This window comes from Nansenia antarctica (genome assembly GCF_963989245.1).
Source record: "Nansenia antarctica genome assembly, chromosome: 2".
In the NCBI taxonomy this organism is placed as follows: Eukaryota; Metazoa; Chordata; class Actinopteri; order Argentiniformes; family Microstomatidae; genus Nansenia; species Nansenia antarctica.
Window position 1 is genome coordinate 72706961 of NC_137675.1, and position 23133 is coordinate 72730093.

General features: G+C 43.6%; 3 protein-coding genes across 3 annotated transcripts; 1 reads left to right on the forward strand and 2 right to left on the reverse strand.

Annotated features, from left to right (window-relative positions):
- Positions 1 to 825: 825 nt before the first annotated feature.
- Positions 826 to 8633, forward strand: tbc1d10b (TBC1 domain family, member 10b; the record flags this gene model as incomplete). The annotated part of the gene is made up of 11 exons (XM_080523385.1): positions 826 to 999; positions 1216 to 1413; positions 1675 to 1991; positions 3592 to 3691; positions 5063 to 5170; positions 5789 to 5895; positions 6102 to 6216; positions 6654 to 6719; positions 6820 to 7009; positions 7143 to 7297; positions 7543 to 8633. The coding sequence occupies 11 exons, from the start codon at positions 826 to 828 to the stop codon at positions 8461 to 8463; spliced, it is 2451 nt and encodes an 816-aa protein (XP_080379511.1). The 3' UTR covers positions 8464 to 8633.
- A 4168-nt stretch (positions 8634 to 12801) lies between these two features.
- mylpfa (myosin light chain, phosphorylatable, fast skeletal muscle a) lies at positions 12802 to 16733 on the reverse strand (the record flags this gene model as incomplete). The annotated part of the gene is made up of 7 exons (XM_080523387.1): positions 12802 to 12903; positions 12996 to 13044; positions 13175 to 13253; positions 13426 to 13530; positions 13738 to 13813; positions 15380 to 15478; positions 16710 to 16733. The coding sequence occupies 7 exons, from the start codon at positions 16731 to 16733 to the stop codon at positions 12802 to 12804; spliced, it is 534 nt and encodes a 177-aa protein (XP_080379513.1).
- A 3840-nt stretch (positions 16734 to 20573) lies between these two features.
- Positions 20574 to 22208, reverse strand: pheta2 (PH domain containing endocytic trafficking adaptor 2; the record flags this gene model as incomplete). The annotated part of the gene is made up of 3 exons (XM_080524620.1): positions 20574 to 21013; positions 21127 to 21430; positions 22128 to 22208. The coding sequence occupies 3 exons, from the start codon at positions 22206 to 22208 to the stop codon at positions 20574 to 20576; spliced, it is 825 nt and encodes a 274-aa protein (XP_080380746.1).
- Between the last annotated feature and the right edge of the window lie 925 nt (positions 22209 to 23133).

A 23133-nucleotide genomic window follows, 5' to 3' on the forward strand; every position in this document is an offset into this window, starting at 1 on the left:
TACCCACATACTGTGCTCAAATATAACAAAGGCCTTTGTCACTTGTGATTGAAATGCACCTTCACACCTCCATCAAAGCCATTTCCATGTTTAGCAGTGGAAACGAAATAGTCTTTATCAAGCGAGGCAGTTTTACATTGGATAGATGTGTTTTTAGATAGTGAGATGACAGGTAGTAAAGTTATATGGCACAATGGATGGCGGGACCTTTTTTAGATATCAGGAACTGGAACTTGTTTATTTTTAGCTGGTTTTCATGGTCTGCTATTGAAACCTTCTATTCTGCTCATCATTGTCGTCCTGCAGTACAGTATGGGACTTAAGGTGTCTCTCAAAGAATTTCCATGGTGACAAAATATAGCCAACTTCTTCCCTATTCTTCTTCTCTCTTTTTTTTTTTTTTTAAGAATAGGGAAGCACTAAACTCAAGCTAGCCTGACTATAAAAGGGTGGGGCTGAGAAACCTCTACACATATCTATTGTGGATTTCAAACACATTGTGTTGAACTGGAAATGGTGAATATGGATGCAGAATTTGAACAGAATTTGCCCTAATCTGCTAGGTATGTAACAGCACTTAGGTTGTGGGTCCCACTGGGACCATATATACTGAAATGTATGCACTCATTGCAGTGTAAATAGTTTTGGATAAAAACAAAATGGCATATATCAGCTAAATGGCATATATTAGTATGTGCAGAGGTGGTTTACAAATCAAACCATAATTCATGTGTTTCAGATGATGTGGTGATGTCATGGTTAAACAAATTAGAAAATACTCATCCGTCTTCCCTCTCTCTATTTAGGTGAAGTCAAGGAGGAGCCATGGCCGAAATCTCCGCCCTAACCCCCTCGCCTCCAGCTATAGGTGATCCCCATGTTTCCCCATCCATCGCCCCACCCTCCACTGCCCACCCTCATCCCAGCCGCCACGCCCTAGAGACCCCCAAGGAGAGTCCCATCCCCATGTCTTCTCTATACAATGACAAAGCTTTGATGGTAGCTTCTCCATCATCACTTACTGCAGAAGAGGTACTCCCAGTTCTGCAGGTACAAGGGCAAAGACCACCCCCTAGTCCCCCAAAATCTGTACCACCAGAGGTAGCTTCAGAAATTCCTGCCCCCCCGCCAGTAGATGTAGCTGTGCCACAGAGTGAGGGAGTCCTAGGGACGGACATGGAGACAGGGGGCACCCCAGTTTTGGTTGTTGACCAGGGGAGCAGTGACCCAGGGCTTAAGGAGCTGCTAAATGCCCCTGCTGAGGCCCCTGGCCAGGACCCAAGTGACCCAGAGGCACAAGGGGTAGCAGAGCAGACATCCCCCTCCTCTGATTTTAATCCTAGTCCTAATCTCTACCCTAGTGTTCACGTCACCCAGAACCCTAATCCTGCCACTGATTCTGCTCAATCTGTGGTGAGTCCACCTGCAGCCCCTGCAGCCCCCACTCCCCCTCCCCTAGACTGCACCCAAACAACCACAACCCCAGCCCCAGCCCCAGCCCCAGCCCCAGCCCCAGCCCCAGCCCCAGCCCCAGCCCCAGCCACAACCCCAGCCCCAGCCACAACCCCAGCCCCAGCCCCAGCCCCAGCCACAACCCCAGCCCCAGCCCTGGAAGAACACAATCCCCAGCCACCACAGGAAGGCCAAAGCCCTCACCCTCAAAGCCCTATTCAGGTCCCAATTCACTCCCCCAATCTTGTCAGGAGCTCAGAGCTACCCAGCACCCCATCCAAAGCCCAGCTCCCCAGTCCTCCAGTCCTGGTGGTCCAAGAGCCTCCATGCCTCTCCCTGCCGAACCCCCACCCTCGGCCAGCCCCAGACACCCTCAGCTACCTGGAGTCTGCCAGTATGATGTCAGGGACGTTGGAGTCTCTCTCTGGATTGGGGGAGGATGGGAGCTCAGTGGGATCAGATTCTGAGATCAACGGCCTGACGGTCAGACGCACCGACAAGTACGGCTTCCTTGGTGGAACACAGTACAGCGAGAGCAGGTTGGTAGAAGAAGTAAAAACAAAGGCACATGACATCAACCCACTCAATGCTGACTCACTCACTCACTCACTCACTCTCACACACTCATTTTCGGTCATCTTCACCTACTGACTTTTGTTTTGTTCAATGATTATGTTTGGGTCAAACCAATAGGCTGCAAGAGGGTATCATTGCTTGGACATTGGACGGACAGTGGAGTGGATTGACACAATGTTTACCTATGAGGGTCCACAAAACATGTATAACACAACCAGTATGGACTTATCCACTGGTCTCCATTTGGTTTCATTGGCAATCTGACGACATTAGAATAGGGAGACTTGACTAGAGATGAGATGATGAGATGAGATAACATTTATTGCCATTTATGCATACACATTAAGCATACACATATTGGAATTTGATTCGGCGTTACAGTAAGAGCATTTCTAAATGCAATGCAAACAAAACAACACAGGACAGACAGCAATGCAGACAGAACACAACAAACTGTAAAACCACGGCTGCCATATGCGGCGCTGTATAGTCCACAGAATACTGTAGAGAAGGGAGGGGGGGGGGGTGGAGCGGGGTGGCATGGGCAGGGGGAGGGAGGAGTGGGGGGGGTAGGTAGGTATGGGTGGGGGGAGGGAGGAGTGGGGGGGGTAGAGAGATAAGGTGGGGTAAAGTCTCAGGATGTTCTGGGTCAGTCCGACCCGTCCTCGTAGAGCAGACTAGAATGACATCCAGCCTATTTGACCAATTTTACCCTGCCCTGCCTATCTCTCTGTTAATCGACATCAAACATTTCTCCTCCTACCTCGGTCATCATGTTCTCCCAGTCACCCATCTGCCCTTAAGTAAGTAATATCTCACTCCCCGCCCTCTCTCTCTCCTGCCCTCTCTATCTCTGCTCGAGTCTCATCGGCCTGCCCTTCATCTCTCCTTTGCGTGACTCAGATGGTGCGGAGAGCACTTTTGTGACTCAATACGTCCTGACTCGGCCTCTTCCTGATTTCACCCCCATATCCCGACTATCCACTCATCTCTATCTCCCCCCCCTCTCTCTCTCTCTCTCTCTCTCTCTCTCTCTCTCTCTCTCTCTCTCTCTCTCTCTCTCTCTCTCTCTCTCTCTCTCTCTCTCTCTCGACTTCACCACTTGCTCCTCCTCTCTAAAATCAGTCTCTTATATGCACTTCCTCTGCTTTCACGTTTGACGTAATATTAAATGTTGTAAGTTCTATTGATTAATCCTGTTGGCACCAGTCATTGGGTTTGTATCAGTGCTCCATTTTGTGGTAGTATGATTTAGAGTTATACACTCACTGAACAAAGAAAAAGCATGTGTGATGATTATGTAATTAGAAAGTCATGCATAGATTTTTATCTCATTCTCTACTGAACAAGTTCAGGTGGCACTTCCCCCTGGTTGGAGTTTGGGTGTGACTCTGGTAGGGTGTTTATACAGTGTACAGCTCACATGTGTGGGGACTATAGAGAAGCATGGAAGATATGCATGTTGGTTTTGATAATGGATATCTTATATATCTTGCTGTGTATGTGTCTGTGCTGGGTGTTTCATTATCCATTATCCTAATCATCTTTCTCTACCTGTTCCAGTGAGAAGGACATCAGGGTGGACGTGGCCAGGCAGAGAGAGATGAAATGGCTGGAAATGTTCAACAACTGGGATAAGTGGGTCTCACGACGCTTCCCAAAGGTATCTACTCCTGTCTGCTTGTCTGTCTCTCTGTCTGTCTGGGGGTGCTACAAAAGGTGCTTGTCTGTCTCTCTGTCTGTCTGGGGGTGCTACAAAAGGTGTTTGTTTGTGTTTTAAGGCTGCCACGATTAGTCGACTAGTCACGACGATGTCGACTACCAAAATCGTCGCCGACATATTTGGTAATCGCCGTAGTCGCATGTTGTTTTGGAGCTGAAATAAGCGTTTTTTTTTTTTTTTTTTTTTTTTGCCTAGCACCAGGGGAGCCCCCCCCTCCCAAATTTCGTTGTTTGGTACCTGTACTATATCAATGACAATAAAGACCATTCATTTCATTCGATAAGCATTCGTTTTTCTTCCCTGAAGCTGCCACTGGCTAGCGTCTCCCAGTGTCTTTGATGTACATGCGCAGTGTCGGTCATCCGGGGCACACGTGACTTCCCCGGAAAAACAAACAGAGAAATGTCTTCCTGTCCTCCTACCTCTAAAGTGTGGGAGCATTTCAACCACAACGTTGAAAAAAAGAATGTAAAATGTAAAATTTGCAAAGCTGAACTCGCTTATCATGGCAGCACGTCTATGATGCGCGAGCATCTAAAAAGGAAGCACGTTGTGGCAGATGACGAGGAAGACGATGGCTCGTCTCAGTAAGCTAGTTAGCTTGTTATTGGCTAACGATATCGTTACGTTAAAAGCCTTCTTACATTATTTTACGTTGTCATCAAAGCGATACTTATCAAATAGCTAAAAATGTTGTCTTAACGTTACAGTGCTAAGAAGGCGCGTTCTACTATGAGATGAGTGAAGCAAAGCAAAACTTTTGTACTCTGTACAAGTATTTATTTTTGTTTTTGTATTCTTTTGGTTGCCTAGTGCCTAGCCTACCTCATTTTACTCAGCAGTTTGCACCCTCTACTACTCTTTACATTACATTACATGCAAGTGATGCCAGAAATAAATCTGCAAAGTTCATTAAAATATCTATTTTTGAGTGAACAATCATTTTAATTGTCTTTATTTTTAGTTAGCACATGCCTACAACAACAACTAACAACTTCAAGCTAAATTTAGAAGCTGATTTAGAAGATGATAGCTAAATAAGAGCGATTGAGTAATTGTGCGATAAGCTGTAATCTATGATCCGATTAGTCGACAAATCGTTAAAATAATCGGTGACTAGTCGACTATGAAAATAATCGTTTGTGGCAGCCCTATTGTGTTTTTGTGTTAAGTATCTGTATCTTATCTTTTTATGTAGCAGTCTGCCTCCACACATAATTTTATGGTGGGGAATGCTCAATGAGTGTGTGTGTGTGTGTGTGTGTGTGTGTGTGTGTGTGGATTATGTGTACCACGTGCTTGTGGTTTCAGGTGAAGTTGCGCTGTCGGAAGGGGATCCCCTCATCCCTCAGATCCAAAGCCTGGCAGCTGCTCTCCAACAGTAAGGAGCTCCTGGACTCCAACCCTGGCAAGTTTGAGGTACTGATTTAACTCACAAACCTTCTCCCTTCATACTCTTTATCATTACACCAAAGTACAACCTCTCAGAATAATACACTCTCAAAAACTCTTAACTAAAATGTCCCCTGCACCACATTTAAGTCCAGTACAGCTCAGTGCAGCACCCATCTTTACTACTTGTAACTTGGGGCTGTCATTGGAATTAACTCACGTTTTGAGGACAGGGGTTCCTTAGTGAAGTAATTGACTGAACCTGAAGTTCTTGCCATAGGGAAAATCTGATTCATTAGGGCAATTAGACTTCCAGGGTTAGGGATGCTTAAGGGGCGCAGACGCAAACTAACCCAGCTCTAAGCCTCTTATCTCTGGCCAGTAATCCAGCCAGTCTGGGCCTCCCTTTACATTCACTCTGGTGAGCTGGGTCTTGGCAGATCTTATCTACAAACATGTTTCTGTCTCACACACACACAAACACTCTCTCCTCCACCTTCTTTCCTGTTCGTCACATATCGCTTTGTCACTGCGCAGAACAACCTTATCCAATACTCGTCTGGCTCTTACTAATGTTCTTAGAGTTTAATGGCTCAGTCAAAAATGTTTTAAATGATTTGTTTCTCTTACTCGCTCTGTCCTCAGGAGTTGGAGAGGGAGCTGGGTGACCCTAAATGGTTGGACATTATAGAGAAGGACCTGCATAGACAGTTCCCCTTCCATGAGATGTTTGCTGCTCGCGGTGGACACGGGTACATTTCACATCATATTTCCTCTTGGCTTTAGTGACTTGACTGGAGATATGCACACTGGTTTATACAGTGTAGCGCTTACTGTAGTGCACTCTCAGTATATCATTGAACTCATTTATTTTGCCCCCAATTCAATTCAAACTCACATGAAGTTATATGAGTCCATGCATATCTTTAAACTGTCTCTCCTCCTGTCTGGCCTCTAGGCAGCAGGATCTGTACCGAATACTGAAGGCCTACACCATCTACCGACCTGACGAGGGCTACTGCCAGGCCCAGGCTCCAGTGGCTGCTGTCCTACTCATGCACATGCCTGCTGAGGTGAGGGGCTACCTGGGTGAGGGGTGACTGGGAGAGGAACAGCTGGGGGAGACCAGGAGAGGGAGAGGAACAGCCGGGGGAGACCAGGAGAGGGAGAGGAACAGCCGGGGGAGACCAGGAGAGGGAGAGGAACAGCTGGGGGAGACCAGGAGAGGGAGAGGAACAGCTGGGGGAGACCAGGAGAGGGAGAGGAACAGCTGGGGGAGACCAGGAGAGGGAGAGGAACAGCTGGGGGAGACCAGGAGAGGGACAGGAACAGCTGGGGGAGACCAGGAGAGGGAGAGGAACAGCTGGGGGAGACCAGGAGAGGGACTTCAGAGGGACACCAGGAGAGGGAGAGCAACAGCTGGGGTAGACCGGGAGAGGGACTGGTGCTTGGGTCTAGGTGTTTGTGTGTGGGGTTTATGACGTGTGCTTATTCATATTGTGTCTTGCAGCAAGCTTTCTGGTGCCTGGTGCAGATATGCGAAAAGTACCTGCCTGGATACTACAGCGCTGGTCTGGTAGGTTGATGAACACGCAGAGATGTTGTTGTGTTATATGTGCTTTGCTGTGCATCATCAAGGCTTACCTCTCCTTCTCCTCTTTCCCTCCCTCTTTTAGGAAGCGATCCAGTTGGATGGAGAGATCTTCTTCTCCCTGCTGCGGCGTGTGTGTCCCATGGCCTACCGTCACCTAAAGAAGTTTAAGATTGACCCCATCCTTTACATGACCGAGTGGTTCATGTGTGTCTTCTCACGCACCCTGCCATGGTCCTGCGTGCTACGTGTTTGGGATATGTTTTTCTGTGAGGGTAAGTCTCTCACACACACACACACGCACACACGCACCACGTTTTTATTAATACACATGCACACACCACATTTTATTAATATACACAGACACACACGCTGGCGTATGCTAAACTTAAGGCACTCTGTTTTTAGGGGTGAAGATCGTGTTTCGAGTGGGTCTTGTGTTGCTGAAGCAGATGCTTGGGTCAGTGGAGAAACTCCGGGAAGTCCAGGGCATGTATGAGACCATGGAGCGCCTGAGGAACATCCCTCCAGAGTCAGTCAGAGAGGAGGTTCTGGTGCTGGAGGTGCGTCTATACAGAATCTGCAGTGTACAATACATACACCCACACACACATATACTCACTCATCTCGTCTCTAAACATACTCCTACTCTGACTCACTGTCACTGGAGTTACATGAGTCAACTGGCTCTTTAGTGTCTCGGTCTGTTATGATAACTTCCTCTGTGTGTGTGTGTGTGTGTGTGCGTGCGTGTGCCTGTGTCTGTGTCTGTGTCTGTCTGTGTGTGCGTGTGCGTGTGCGTGTGTAGGTGGTCTCCCTGCCAGTGACCGAGTCTCTAATAGAGCGGGAGTGTAGCGTTCAAGTGAGGAAGTGGAGGGAGTCCAGGGGAGAGTTGACCCACCAGCCTGGCCGTCGACTCAACGGGACGCGGGCTATCCACGAGCACAAACGCCGGGCCGCCTCCATCAGCTCAGGGGGCAGCTTCTCCTTCCTGGGGGCCCCCGCTCCAGGCCCCCTCCGAGCTTCCTCCAGCCTGCTCTCTCTCCCCGGCTTCCGCATGTCCAAAATGCCCTTTTCCCGCTCCCAGACCAAGAAGGGCTCCTTCTCTGGGGGCTCAGGGATGGATGCTCTACCACCACAGCACCCCTCTGTATCAGCCTCCAACCCAGGCCGAGCGCCCATCCACACATCACCCCTGTCTGGCTCTGCACCCAGGGCTCAGGCTCCGCACACTCAAAGCCCTCTGGTTTTGCCTAAGCCAGGCCCATCGTCTGGAGCACCTCAGACCCCACCAGCGAGCCCCGCACAGGGTCAACCTGGAGCTTCTGCCCCGACCCCAACCCCAACCACAACCCACCACGCACCTCCCAGTACCCTCTCACCCCCCAAAATAGTCTCTGAGCAAATCACACCCACCATCCCCTCACCCACGGCCAATAACTCCCCTCTGACCCCCTGCCCGGACGGAGGGAAAGGAGGAACGGGAGGAGAAGAAGATGGGAAGAAGAAGAAAAGGAGCAGGGAGGACAAGAAGAAAGAGAAGGATGGGGATAAGCAGAAATTGAAGGAAAAGAAGGAGGTGGAAAAAGCAGAGAAGGAGAGACAGAAGAAAGAGAAGGAGAGGGCAGAGAAAGAGAAGAAAAAGGAGAAAGGGGGGAAGAAAAAGGACAAGGGAGGAGGTGAGGCGGAGGGGAAGAATGGAGCCGCAGCACCAAGAGATTCGGCCTAGTTTCTCCCCTGCAAAAGGAAAAAAGAGGGGAAAGGAAGAAAGAGGACATGGGAACAAAAGACCCCCAGAAGGGGAAAGCAAATGAAGAAAAGAAGGGGGTGGCCTCTTATATAGTGCATCTTGAGGACTATATGTAGTCAAAGGATTATTATGGAAACAACTGGATCACAGTTTTATTAGCATCCTGGGGCTATTTCCCCCCCCCCCCCCCATTACTGGCCCCAGGCTTTCTTCATCAATGAGTTTGAATAAGTAAGATGGGACAAGTTTCCTTTTCGCAACTGGGGCATGGACTGTGTGGCTCTGAACGGATCTCAACAGACCACACACAACCACACCGTCGTTATCTCATTTTTTAATTTATTTTTTAATTTAGTTGTCTTTTTTTTTTTCTTTTTTTTTTCCAGACTAACACTGATAGACAGATGACAGTAAAACAACAAACAAGAAACCCTGGACAGAGAGGTGGTGGTAATAAAGTGGATGCCATAGATTGCGTAAATGTAAATAAATACAACATCCATGTAGGGACCCCTGGGTGCCCTATATACTTTTTCATCTCCTGTTTGTGGTCAGGTCAGATGTACGTTGACAATGCCTGGGGAAAAAGAAAAAGAAAAAAAAAGAAGGTGAAAAAAATTACAGGCACTGAAGACCGTGATGGTAGTAATATTGTTATTGGGTATTCGGGAGGATATATTTATTGTAGTGTTATGTGTTTGTTTGTGTGCGAGTGCGTGCCTTAGTAGTGTTAGTAGTGTAATGTGTTACCGTTCTGTGTTCCCACCCAGTTTCCGTCACCCCGCCCCCCCACTCCCTTTTCCTCTCCTGTCTTCTCATCCTCCTTTTAAAATTGATTGCGTTTTTTTTTCTCCACCCTTTCTTCTTGGTATTTGGCTCTTTCCATTGATGGTGGAATACAAATCCATCAGATAAATGAAGAGATGCACACTGGTATAAGTAGAGAGAGGAGAAACGGAAATTACAACCGGAACCTCGAACCTTGCATGGATGGTTCCTGACTATGTACTTGTGTAGACTGTCACGGACTAAACAAAAAATAGGGAGCTTTTTATTTTATTTTATTTTAAATTAGGATTTTCTGTAGTTTTACCTTCTGAAGTCTCTTTGATTATCTTATCTCTCTCTTGAGTAAGTTTACAGTGGGAGATAGCAATTGATACTTGGTAGTTTAACAAGGGCCCTTACCAAACATGGTGTACTTCAATGACAACCCCGAACTGGCAAATGTTTTTTTTCTTTGCTTTGTGATAATTTAAATAATATATATTTTATTTAGCCAAATATTCATATGGGTGATCATTTTAGTTAATTAACCCATTAGAATGTGATTTTGAGTGTTCTTAGAATTGTGAATGAAGGATTACGTTTGCACTGCCCCGTCACAAAACACCACGTTAATTGAGCACTCCTCTTTGGTACAGTAGCTAACAGACTCATCTGGTTGGTTTTGCCACGTAAACCTGCGCCTCTCTGACCTGTGAGAAGCCACTTGACTCTGAGCAGGTCAGGCGTGCCAATGTAGCATTAACCTCTGAACTCTGACGTTTGGGTTCTGATGTATTTATGTATAAAGTTGGTTAATTTAATCAGATATTATATATTATGTATTATTCTTATTTCGGATCTGACTGCTATTTTTCTATGCGAGTAAAGGACACCTGGTTGACTGGAATGATTGCTTGGCTATATGTTGTGTAAAGAGGAGCATATAAAGTACTTTTTTTTTTTTTTTCAGGTGTGGTTATTTTAGTTTCATTAATGCACAATTGTCCTCCACTTTTAGACAACAAATCCATTTTGTATCATTTTCATATTTAAGTTTACCATTACCATAGCAATGAGTAGCCTCATGTTCGGTCCTCAAGTCTCCATTTACCGTATTACAGTATTACATCTGTGAAGAGTGAAGAACGGGATTGGCCGCCAATAGAACAATTACGATTCAGTTGAATATTTCAGATTTTATATAATGTGAGTGTAGCTGAAGGTCTTAAATGTACTGTAACAGATAGAGGCATTTTGTCGGCTCTGAAAGTGGTTGTAATTGGAGATCTGAAGTGGTCAGATCTGTCTGTTTCTCTCACTCCAGTACCGTATATTGGAACCACAATTTTTTTTTTTACTAACTCCCTAACCCATTCACACTCAGTGTTATATAACATATTTATGCATACATTAGATGTCTGTGTTTGATGGATAGTGATGGTTAGTACTGTTATGCCATTTGATTGTGGAAATAATTCATATTCTTAACACTGGTTCTCTACTGTTTTTGTAGTTCAGGGGAAGAGGGAGTTTTGTGTAACCGTAGCCAAAATGTCCTCCATGTTCATGATTTGTCATACTTTCTTTGAACTCATGAACTTGTTGATTTTTATTTTATTTTATTTTATTCCCACCTCTCTTTCCCCCCCCTCCTCCCCTTTTTCTTTTTCTTTAAGTCCTTCCAGAATCACAATTGGTTCAGTATAGAGTCTGTGAAGATGACCTTAACATGTCTATGCAAACCTTAGCTCAAACACATGGCTGTTGGCAGAGTTGTGTCAAACGGCTGTTGGCAGAGTTGTGTCAAACAGCTGCTGCCATCTGTGGTGACCATGGCAGCCGTGGAGGTCGGAATACCCTGAGAATGCTAGAGGACCAATCAGGATAAAGCAATATTTCTTTATGCAGCTCCTGGCTTCAGTTAGACTGCTCAAGGTCCTTTCTTTCTAATGAGGAGTCTCTAGATGTCATGATCAGATCGATCTGTCCTTGCTCCTTGATTTCATCATGTGGAATCAAGAGGCCTCACTCCTGCAGTAGTGACGTTGAATTAACAAAGACACTTAGGTCCTGAGTGCATTTCTGCATTGGTCCTGGAATTGTTTTGCTTGATTGCTTTTAATTGGGAACGTCCCACTCATTAGATTTTTCTTTTTTTAATGGTCGTTAATTTTATGTTTTTTCTATTTTGCCATGTTTTCTCCCCTATTGTATGTTTGTCTTCTATGTTTTTAAGTTTACATGAAACTGTTATTGGTGAAAAATGAAATAAAATCATAGATAATGAAATCCATTCCTTAACTGCAGAAGAAAATCTACACATGATGTATTTAATTAATAATGATAATGACAGCTGTGATGATGAATAATAAACCATAATATATTAAATACAACTGCTCCTCTGTATTCTTTGTTGGATATGCATTTAACATTATCAACATGTCTACCGATAGAGACAGTCTTTTAGTGTCATCCTTTGAAACAAAAATGTTAAAGGTCCAGTAGGGGGCACTAAAGGACCATGGTAAAAGGTGATAATAGTACAGTACTTTAAAATGAGTTAATGCCGACTATATTGATTTAGAGGTTTGGAGACGTACCTCCTATCCAAAACACCCCAACTAGCCCTGATGTTTTATAGTCCAGAACCATTCATATAAACAGAGACACTGTTGTACAAAAGATGAGGCTTTATTCACAGTTTGTCCCTTTTATTTGTTACAGAAGACATTTTGACAGATGGGTTAAGAAAGCTGGTCAAGACGGGAGATAGAAGTGAGCGAGGAAAGAGAGGAGGGCAAGGATGCGAAGACGGTTATGTTTTCTTTCGGTCCTTTCTCTCCACTCTTTAACAGCCTTTTTTACTTCTTGAGAAAAAGGTAGCCATCACTTTTAGGAGATCACGTTTTTCTCTACCCTCATTCCTCCTTAGTCCTCTCTGCCCACCTTTTGTACAAGTAGATAACCTCTACAGATTCTTAGAATGAGATCCTCTATTTAGTTTCTGAGGGTGAACGGGTAATGAAAGAGCAGATCTGGCCTCTAAGCTGTTACAGTAGAGGCACTGACCAGTGTACCATTCCACCTTGGGGTCTGTAAACCCATGCAACAACAGCAGTGGAATAAAACTTGCTGTGTGTATCTCTCCTTACATGGAGACCAATGGAGCAATGGCACATTTACTCACATTACACCAACACTGGAGCTCATGAACTAACCAAGTACAGGGGAGAGAGATGAAAAGAGGAAGAGGGTTCAAGGAAAGGGGAGAGCGATGTGGAGATGAGGTTATAAGATCATTTTTATTGAAAATAATCACATTTCCGCATTAACAAACATAGACATCCCATGCGCACCTGCCTTCTCACGTACAGTAAGTGTCTCGATAAAAGAGACAAGAAAATGTGTGAGCGTGACAGAGCACATGAGTACACGAAAGAGAGGAAAGGTAGGGGGAACAGGTAGGAAACAGGAAAGGATGGGGAAGAAGAAAGGCGCAGGAAGGCAGAGAGGCAAGGGATGCTGTTTTCTTTTCTTCTAGTTGTTTCTTTACTCCTCCTTCTCCTCTCCGTGTGTGATGACGTAGCAGATGTTCTTGTAGTCGACGTTGCCGGCCACATCTGGGGGGAAGGCGACCCACAGGTTCTTGATCTAAGGTGGAGAGACAGGAGAGGAGACGGGTCAGCAACTAACCTCATCAACCATGAGAAATGTGTCAACTATCTTTGATAACGTTACTGTACCTCCTCTGGGGTGAACCTGTCGCACTGGGTGCTCAGGAGCTCCTCAAGGCTAGAGAGAAGAGGGACAATTTGGAGTCATTCATCAAGTTGAGTTAAATGACTGTATACCCATTGAATTAGACCGTATGCACATCACTCAATACTATAAGCATCATAGGAAGAAAGGAAGCAATACTTACAATTGCTTCTTGATGAAACCGGTGGCCTCGGGGTCCAGAACCTTGAAGGCGGAAACGATAACGTCCTCTGGGTCAGCACCTGAGAAAGACAGGCAAAGACAGTTATATAGCATGCTATATATGTATATAATAAGACACTAAGAGGCACATGTACTGTCCTCGGTTATAGGAATGTAGGCCAAATGCTTCAAACTCAGTGAGAGTGAACAACAGGAAATCTCCAAGATAAACAAAGTGAGTGAGAGCCCTACCCTTCAGCTTCTCGCCGAACATGGTGAGGAAGACGGTGAAGTTGATGGGGCCGCTGGCCTCCTTGATCATGGCATCCAGCTCATCGTTGCTGGTGTTCAACTGACCTGCAGAACAAGGAGGGGTTGTTATGCATGTATTAGCTTCCACATATATAACATTATTATTGTAAAACAAATAAAGCATAAATAAGGAAAATGGCTTTATTAATGTAATACCTTATTATTATTATCATTATATATCATTTATGGATAAACAATGTACAGTAACACATGTCATCTTCTAGAAGAGGGTCTGAAAGGGTTTTTGCTCACCCATTGAGGCCAGCACGTCCCTCAGGTCATCCTTGCTGATGATACCGTCTCTGTTCTGGTCAATGATTGTGAAAGCCTGGGAGGGGAACAGATAATGTCCATGTTTACTGCATGAATGAGCACCAGTCTGCAGAGTTGTCATCACCAGAGAGACAGATATAGAGCCGAGGGGGGAGTTCAGCCTCAGATCACTCAGTGCATGGATAACATGTGAACCCTTTACATTTTAGAGACACCTCTGTCAACCTTGTTAGGCAATACCTCAAATGTAAAGACCCTGACCAGCAGCGGCTTGCTTTGGTAGCCCTTGAGGGAACTTGGGGAAGCCAATTAAATTTCCTTACATGTTTTTTTGGGAAGCACACATTAGGCTGCACCTGTTTAATCCTTCACTACTGTCAGCCTGTCCCAGTCTGGCTCTTAACCACATCGCTGGCGTCCATGAAACTTAAGATGGCCTGTTGGCCTTGAACTTGGAAAGGAATCTGCTAATCATCGCCTATGTTTGTCACACACACTCAAACACTCCCTTAGCCCCCATACACACGCACACACTCCCCACTCTCCCATCTTTCCATCGCTGCAAGTGTTAAGACTGTGCCAATGATTATGTCAGACATTCCCTTAGTGCTACTCAAGAAGTCTGGATCACTTACAGCACCAAGTCTATGCCCATATCCCTTGGCGGCACATATAAAACACATGCACACCAACAGAATCCAATCCCCTGCCTGTCCCCCCCCCCTCCCAAATCCTTGTTCCCTGACCTTATCTTTCTTGGCATGCACACAGCAGAAAACCCCTCCCACCTGACTTATCATCTTAACTAATATTACATATTTTATCAAAATCCTATTTGTCCCTCTCCTCATTCTGTTCCTGTAATAATAATAATAATAACTTTTATTAGTATAGCATTTTTCCGGCAAACGTTGCTGTGCTGTACACAGGTACATCATTTTGGACTCTCCTATTCTAGCTCTCATAGGGAACACACAATGTAATTCTATTGTCAATTGACTTCGCCACACTATAAAAATGTCCCCTCCTCTTTTCCACACCATATTCACCTCTCTCACCCCCCCCCCCCTCTATCTCCCCTTTACTGACCCTCTCCTCTCCTCTCTGCTCCTCTCCTCTGCTCTATAGAATGCCACGGCCTGCAGTTGCCCTGCTTTACCATGCAGAAGGACTTAAGAAGAGGGCTGACTGACAGCTGTAGGGTCAGACAAGAGGGAGGCTTGGAGAGCTTCAGAGGGTGACAGAAATTTCAGAGCTTCTCCTAATGACATTCTGATGTTTATTAAATTGGGAGAGGGGGGATAGGCAGAACAGCAACTGCCCTGAAAGTGGATCCATCTAAATGGGCCCCCCACTTAACCTGATCTAATTTTGGTTACAGTCCTTCAGAAAAAGAGGGACAAATCATGATCAGCAGTATCAATTTAGCCCTGGTGCCAGACTGTTCCCATGTTATGAGACAGACCAATACAGAAACAGTCTGGCATCCAGGCTACAATCAGTCAATCTAAGACCAATTAGTAGGTTGAAAGGCCAATTAGTAGGTTGACATTTTCTCAAGAAACATGGCAAAGGGTTGTAAAAGTAAGAAAAAATGGTTGAAGAGTTAAGAAGTCCTCACCTCCTTGTACTCCTGAATCTGGCTCTGCTCAAACATAGAGAACACGTTGGAGGAACCACCCTCAGCTCCTCCCTGCCTCCTCTTTGCCTTCTTTGGTGCCTGAAAAACAAACACAGTTATAGTTTAACAACAGGACCATCAATTACACTCACCCCATGTGAAATTCAGTTGAATTGAATTCTTGAATTGGGTCATGAATTGACCCGATCCCAGTGTAAAACTGCTCCTGGTGGGTGGATGTCCTGCCACTGTACTGTTTGTGTAGGTCCCTCTGTTCAGTCCTCAGTCTAGTCTTACAGTCTATGATCTGATCACCATAATGAATAACGATGCCAAGACGTGTTACTGTACTGGCTAGCCTGACAAACCCTAACAAACTGGCTCTTAGAACAGTTTAAGAACTGCACAGTGAAGGGAGAATCTGAAACAGTTGTATTCGTTATGTTTCTGAGTATGTGGAGCTCGCTTAATTTACTATTCCATCCTTCAGTGTTGTTTGCTGCAGGCCTACACATTAAAGAAGATTGCGATCGTATCTGAGGTAGTTAAAAGCCAAAATAAAGTACTTTAAAACCTTGTTCTCCTCTGGTAGAGAACCAATTAGGCAATCTAAATGTGAAGCATTATTTTCATAAGCAAATTATCAATTTGATAAATGTAACATTCAATTGAATTGTATCCTATGTCCAGGAACAGCTTATCCCCAAAGTCCAAGTTATTCCCATGAAAAAAATAAACATCCAAAACATGGTTCAGCTTTGGAAAGGGACAGCAAGTAGTCCCATCATTTGTTTTTCTTGTTTTCAAAGTAAGAAGTATCAAAAAAAAGAAAAGCTGCAGGTATTTAGCCTGTGTGTTACTCCTTAAGGAGTTCTATTTCCCTTGTGGAGTCCGCATCAGGAGTATACTGGAAAGCAGGCAGGTACACTGAAGAAAGCCAGGGCTGGTGTTACTCACCATTGCGAGACGGTATGTGTGAAGGGTTGGATGTTCTAGAAGAGAAGTCTATGTGTGCCGCATTAAACCCCAATTTCTGGGGGCTTATATACTACTGTAGGCCGATCTAACTTTAGCCACAGCCTCAAGTTTGGATGGGGATGCGAAGGAAATTGAGAGAGAGAGGGAGAGAGAGAGGGGGGAGAGAGAGAGAGAGAGAGGGGGGAGAGAGAGAGAGAGAGAGAGAGAGAGAGAGAGAGAGAGAGAGAGAGAGAGAGAGAGAGAGAGAGAGTCTGAAGTATGGGTGTATGCCAAAAGTGAAGGGACAAGCAGAATGAGGGACAAGCTATCACCTTACAGGAGTTCAGAAATAGACAGGAGTCTTGAGGTTAACCTGATACTTCAGAGGCCACGCCATAGGTTTGATTTCCCACGTGGACTAATATGGACATTCAGGACCTAGAGGGTTGTTGAACTGCTGGACACATTCTGACCACCCTCACTCCCTCCATATTCTGCATTTCCATCACCCTGTGGCGTATCAACCAGTCATTGGCTTTATTTTGGGCATGTGATGCCCATTGCAATATTACAGCCGTAAATAAATTCATCCTGTACTCAGCATGAGTGGGTTCTTTTTCGTTACCCTGCATGTTCATGCATGCGTTGAATTGAATATCTGTCTACGCTTTTTACATTCACTGTCTTATTAAGTTCTTATTCAGCTCTTTCCACATGGAGTTCAAAGTGCATCATTGCATCTTGCATGCCGCAGCATTTTACTACACTATATCATGTCTGAATAAACTCATCAACTGTTGCATCTCTAGAGCTTGATTTAATGCATTCTGGGAAATGTCTTTTTTGATATTAAACAAAATGCAAGTGAATGATTACAGACAAAACATACTTATCTATAACCCCTATGTAACACTGTGTGATTTTGAAATGCAATATTTGATACATAGTTTATTATTTATTAAATTATTTATAATAATATATAATTTACAATCAAATGTATATTTATATAGTGAGTGGTGAATGTAAAATCAACTGTATTTGGATAGTCTGCTATCAATGATCTATAATTGCTCAAACTATTGCCAAACTATCAACTCTGTTGATGTGCAACAGCTGGCTAGGGTTATGTAAGGGTTAGGGTTGGGTTTCAGGTTAAGTTTAGGTTAGGATAAGGGTTAAGGTTAGGGCTAGGGTTAGGATTAGTGGACAGTTAGTTGAAATGGTGTTGACAGTTAGTTGAAGATCTACTGAACTTCTACAAATCATCTATTTGGGACAATCCAAATAAAGTGTTACCAAACTTAATTAATTATGAACTTAATTAACATAAATAGCTCTCTGATGCAGAGTTTGTGTAACTATATCAGTCAGTCATTTATGGTAGGAAAAATGTAAAATTATCAGTTTTTCACATCCTCCAGTTAAGGCTTTTATGATCTGTGGCACCCGTGCTAAACTAACAACAACCCCCCAAGACAACTTAAAGCTTCTTAACATTTGACCTCAATCCTTATTTCTCATCCCACTTTACTGATGCCCTCCAATGTGAGCACACTCCCACCTGTTCCTATATGGAGCTGAGCTCTTTCATATACAGCCTCTGCACCACCCCCCTCCCCCTTTACTTCGAACCCCAAGTTCAAGAGGATTAGAGGGGGGGGCACCAGTGTGGTGGCAGGAGATTCTGAGCAGACTATATATGAGGGACAGCTGAGAGCAACCAAAATAGCTAAATAAACTTGTCTGTCTCTCTACTCCCCCCTTGCTCCCCCCCCCCCACCTCCCCACCCTCCACAAACGGATTTATCTCTCAAAAAAACACCAAGCTCAACTACTAATTATATTTTTTCTCTTGTTAATTATGCTTTTCTTCCTGTCTCTGTCTCATTGTTAGTTTTTCCACATAGCTTCGTTCTCTCGTGCAGTGCAAAGCCCAAAGTGAGAACAGAGTATGTGAGATCTGTACAAACTTAGAGAAGACAGGTGAGAAGCTTCCCCAGAGTCAGCTTGTCATGCTATTGGTCTTTACTTGTGTCCGTGGCAGCGGTAATTCGGATTAGAGGGGCTTTGTTGTTCCTCTCCAAGGACTTTCATCTGCTTTCGGGTTCCTGTGTAGTTCCCTCCTGATCCATGACCTCTGTTTTTCCTTATTATTGTCACGTTAATGCAGGAATGTGGCATGTCTTATGCTGTTTTTATGCTGCTTACCTATGCTTATAAAAAATAAAGAAGAAGTTACTCCAGGGGGAATGTCCCTGTCATTCATAATTGTAAGTCGCTTTGGATAAAAGCGTCTGCTAAATGGCAAAATTAAATTAAATTAAATTAAGAAGAATGCTTTATTTACCATGCAATCAACTTGTCAGTCAATTGTTGGAATTTGGTCTTTTTTGCTCTAGACACAGGGTCAGTCAGTCTGATTGCTATAGCCGGCCTCTCTAACCTCTAGGCTACCGCAGCCCCCGTGTATGTCAGTTATTGTGTTAAATAATATGTCAGTTATTGTGTTGTTCTTTTTTCACTTTCTGTCTGATAGACAAGCTGGTTGTATCAGAAATTAGACAATGAGTTAGTAATTAGTCATTAAAAGTACAAATAAATGAATAAATAATAACAAGTATTTAGTAATTGTCATTATACTTTGATCTGGTTTGGTTTTGATGATGTATTAATTGATCAAGTGAACACATCACCTCTACTTGTGCTCTTTCAACTAGCCTAATAATAGGTGTGTTGGTTTACCTCCTGCTATGGTGAGGAGGTGGGTGTTAATTTACAAATATGTGTACATTTGTTTACGTCTACCACGCAACAAGACACTCCACGGCACACTTCGACGAAACCATCTATCACTTTTCACGCGATTGGTATGCCAGCCTGTGGGGTCGGTATGTGGAGGAGGCCCCAGCTAGAGCTGTAGTTTAGAGGCCCCAGTTTGAGCAATAGCATGAGGATGCCTACGACACCTAAGATCCATCGTGAGAAAGGTCAAGGTTGAAATATACATATGATATTCTGGATATTTGAACTTGTTTTTTTTACCACTTGCACCTCACTGGTGTATATTACATTGATTGTTATACATTTCAATTAGTGACCTTTCTCTTGCTTTCTCAATTTAATCTGATTCATTTTGGCTGGTGGGTCTCATCAGAGCACAATAAAGGGTATGATATTTATATATACTATAATATATCTATAATTTATATCAATATTTTTCTCTCTGGGTATATCATGGCTCAGCAGGTGTGCAGACAATCAGGTTTCAACAGACTTTATATAGCGCCCTCTGGTGTTTATATTGGTTATGCTTTGTTGTTTGCTTGTGAGTACAGGTAGTTGATTTGTAACTATATAATCTATTTTAGCCACTGTTGCCACACAATTTATACAAAAACCTCTCTGGTAGATTTAAAGTCCTTTACATTAGACCGCAGAATATGAATTGTTTTTGTATTGCCCTGATCTAAGTTGACACAGTAACAGGCTGGAAATGTGTTCTGTAACCGAGTGAAAGCCTTTTTTGTGTAAATTGTGTGATATCGGTTTGCTATGGCAGCAAGGTATAAGAAATGAAGCCTGATAAACCTTTTATATCTCAATATATATGACTTTAAATTGTGTTTGTGGAGATCTGCTTATGATTCAGATATCTGTAAAGTGATAGAGACTCATTAGTCTGATTCAAAATGACCTTTCAACATTCATTAGGTTAAGGGCTGTTTTCAGTTTTTCACTTTGATTGTTTAATATCACACATAAATGACACAGAGAGAGCTGCTTTACAGAACATAATATGCTACCGTAAGGATTTTAACTCTTAGAAATGCTTTATTTATTGTGCTATAAAAAAACAGACTATATACAGTATACAACACAGACATCCTCCCTAACGTATAGGCTCTACAATTAGACATTCTGTGTTAGAGTCTACCCTGGACTGCACAACCACATAGGACCATCAAATTAACATACATTAATTATACCACATCTTCTACAAAATAAATACACATCTTACATATTTACAATTTCTTATCAAATGTCATGTCACATGCTATATAGACTGTAAAACACTGTAACAACTGTATTGGAAGTTTAAAGGACATACATTTCATTTTGACACACGTGATCCCAAGGACCACAATGGGGGGGACACCCTTTAACTTTCTAGTTCCCCTGTTTGTTTACAAAATATATATACATATATATATTATAAGCTTCCTCTGTTGGGTGCTTTTCACCCTAAATCGATGAGGTCTCCTTCGATGTGGCCCTCCTCCTCCTCCTGCCTGTTCCTCAGCCAGTCAGCCCTCAGACGCATCACCTCTTGGCCATAGTACTCGTGGAGTTTGCTGAAATCTTCCATAGGATCCAAGCCCACCAGGGGCCATTCCCCATACAGTGGTGCTGGCCCATTTAATGGTGTGACATGTGCATTTCTCTTTGGCCAGAGCTTAGGAGACCTCTTGTTGACCACTTTAGTGGGCATTGGAGGGGCTTGCAATGCCCGACTGGCACTGCAGCTTCTCCCCTCTCTTACTACTGTCCCAGCGCCATGCAAGAGGAAAGAGGAGCCTGAGTTTAGTGATGGCATGGATTGGTTGAGACCTTTTGCACCTGGGCCAGTCAGAGTGGAGTGTTGATGGGATTCGCCGGGGCGCACCTCACGTTTAGCTTCTGCTTAGGGACAAGAGAATACAGGGGGCGAGGGAGTAAATGAATACATCATATTAAAGCATGAACAAACACACTACTCAGTACTCACACCTATGCACAGAACCATTACTCACCTTCGTACTGTTTCCCCAAGTCTCTCACTAGCAGCGAGAGGTAGCAGTGGCTGGCTGAGAGCAGGACGTGGACCCAGCTCTCCTGGCTCAACTGATCCTCTGCTGCAAGCCTGTACGTTTTGAGCCCTGGCCCTCTGAACACCAGGGAGAAGGCAAACTGTCCGTCTGACTCACAGTGCCGGACTGCACAGCCTTCCAGGATAATGACACCCAACAGGTGGCGATCTGCTGGACGCTCCTGATAGAAAAGCAGATTGGCCTTCAGGACAAACCAGCGTCTTTGGTAGGAGGCGTTCCTCTCTTTCTGTGGTGGAATGTGTAAGAGGAGGATGTGAAGATGGTGAAGTGAAAAGGAATGGGGGAGAAATTGAAAGTGCAAAAAGTGAGAACTCATAGAGTAGGTTGTATAAAACCGTCGTAGACTGAAGACCCATCTCTTCAGGCTACACCTTAACTGTGCCTCCTGAGGCCTCTCCATCCCTTCTACCCCCTGTACAGTTTATCTACTGTAAATAATAAAATAAAATAAATGTAAAAACGTAATTCTTCCTTCTTCTAGCATTATGACTGCCAATGGCCCCTGGTCTGAACGCAGATTACTTTTTCTTACGATGACTGATGGATAGATGATTCACTTACTTAGTTATAAGTCGCTTTAGATAAAGACATCTGCTAAATGCCAAAAATGTAAAATGTAAATCTAAAACGAGTTTGTATAAATTACCAATATCTTAAGTGCAATAATCTAATTCCCCCATTATGATGTTGAATTGATGTTACTAATACATACTGTAAATATAACAAGACAGAGGGTGATAATAATAGAAGTAGCTTCAAATGCCAGCTTTATTGTTTATCCTTGTGGAGGGAATAGGGTCAATGGCAAGAAGAGGGAGGCTTGTGATGCCCCAAGATTGATTGGTTAGGGTTAGAAATCAACCTCACAGCATCTTGTCAATTTTAAGCTTATATGCCTTTACAAACCCAATGTTTGACAGTACCTTTTTGTAGAGATATCCTTCTTTATCCACTGGTGAGGTACAGGATAAGTAATGGGTTAAAATCTTCTCATGGATCTTCATCACAATGCTTCCCAAATAAGAGACTGTATTTAGAGGATGGGGAGGCAATTAAGGACAATATGTAGTTCTCATACAATATACAATACAATATACAATACAATATACAACACAATATACAATACAATATACAATACAATACCAATATAGATACAATACAATACCAATAATTTTACATTTAGTCTGTATGTCTCAATTCCTTCCTCAAGCCTGTTTTTTAACCACCAAAACAACCCATTATAAGTAACCACCAACATTTATTTAATTCTTCATGATAATAATCTAAAACGCATACATCTCAACCATCTCTTTTTGTGTTAGTCTCTGTCTCAAGCCACTACAGAATGAGTACTAATACAGTATAGGCAGAAAGAGGATCTAAAAATCTATTGAGAAGTTGTGTGTTACTGTTAGCCAAGCTTACCTGTGTGAAATATTGCACAACTCGCAGGGTCACTCTATTTCCATCCAAAGACAATGGTTGTTACAATTCCTTGCAGATATTCATTTAGGTTCTGTAGTCTGGGCTCTTTTAGATGCACTGTGGAACACATCGAGAATAAGACAATGTTTAAATATAAAGTTTCAGGTTACGAACACTAGTCCTCCCTTGGGTACCAGAGGACGGGTGTTGAAATATAAATAACTCGACCCACTTCCTGGTAACAAAACCCCGACACACTATATTCTCTTTCGTCTATGCATGAGCCCACACTGTGCTGATGGGTCAGACTTACAGACCAAGAGACACTTACATCCTCACAGTAGTCTACTACTCTACAACAACCCTGATGCTACAAGTTGAGTTTATTTATTTTTTTAGATTACTTTCTCTCACTTCTCTATTCTGTGTAAAAGCCCCATTTCCTCAGGGCATACAGTGCACTATACCTTCTTATAGTTTATTAAATCCTTTTCATCCTGTCAG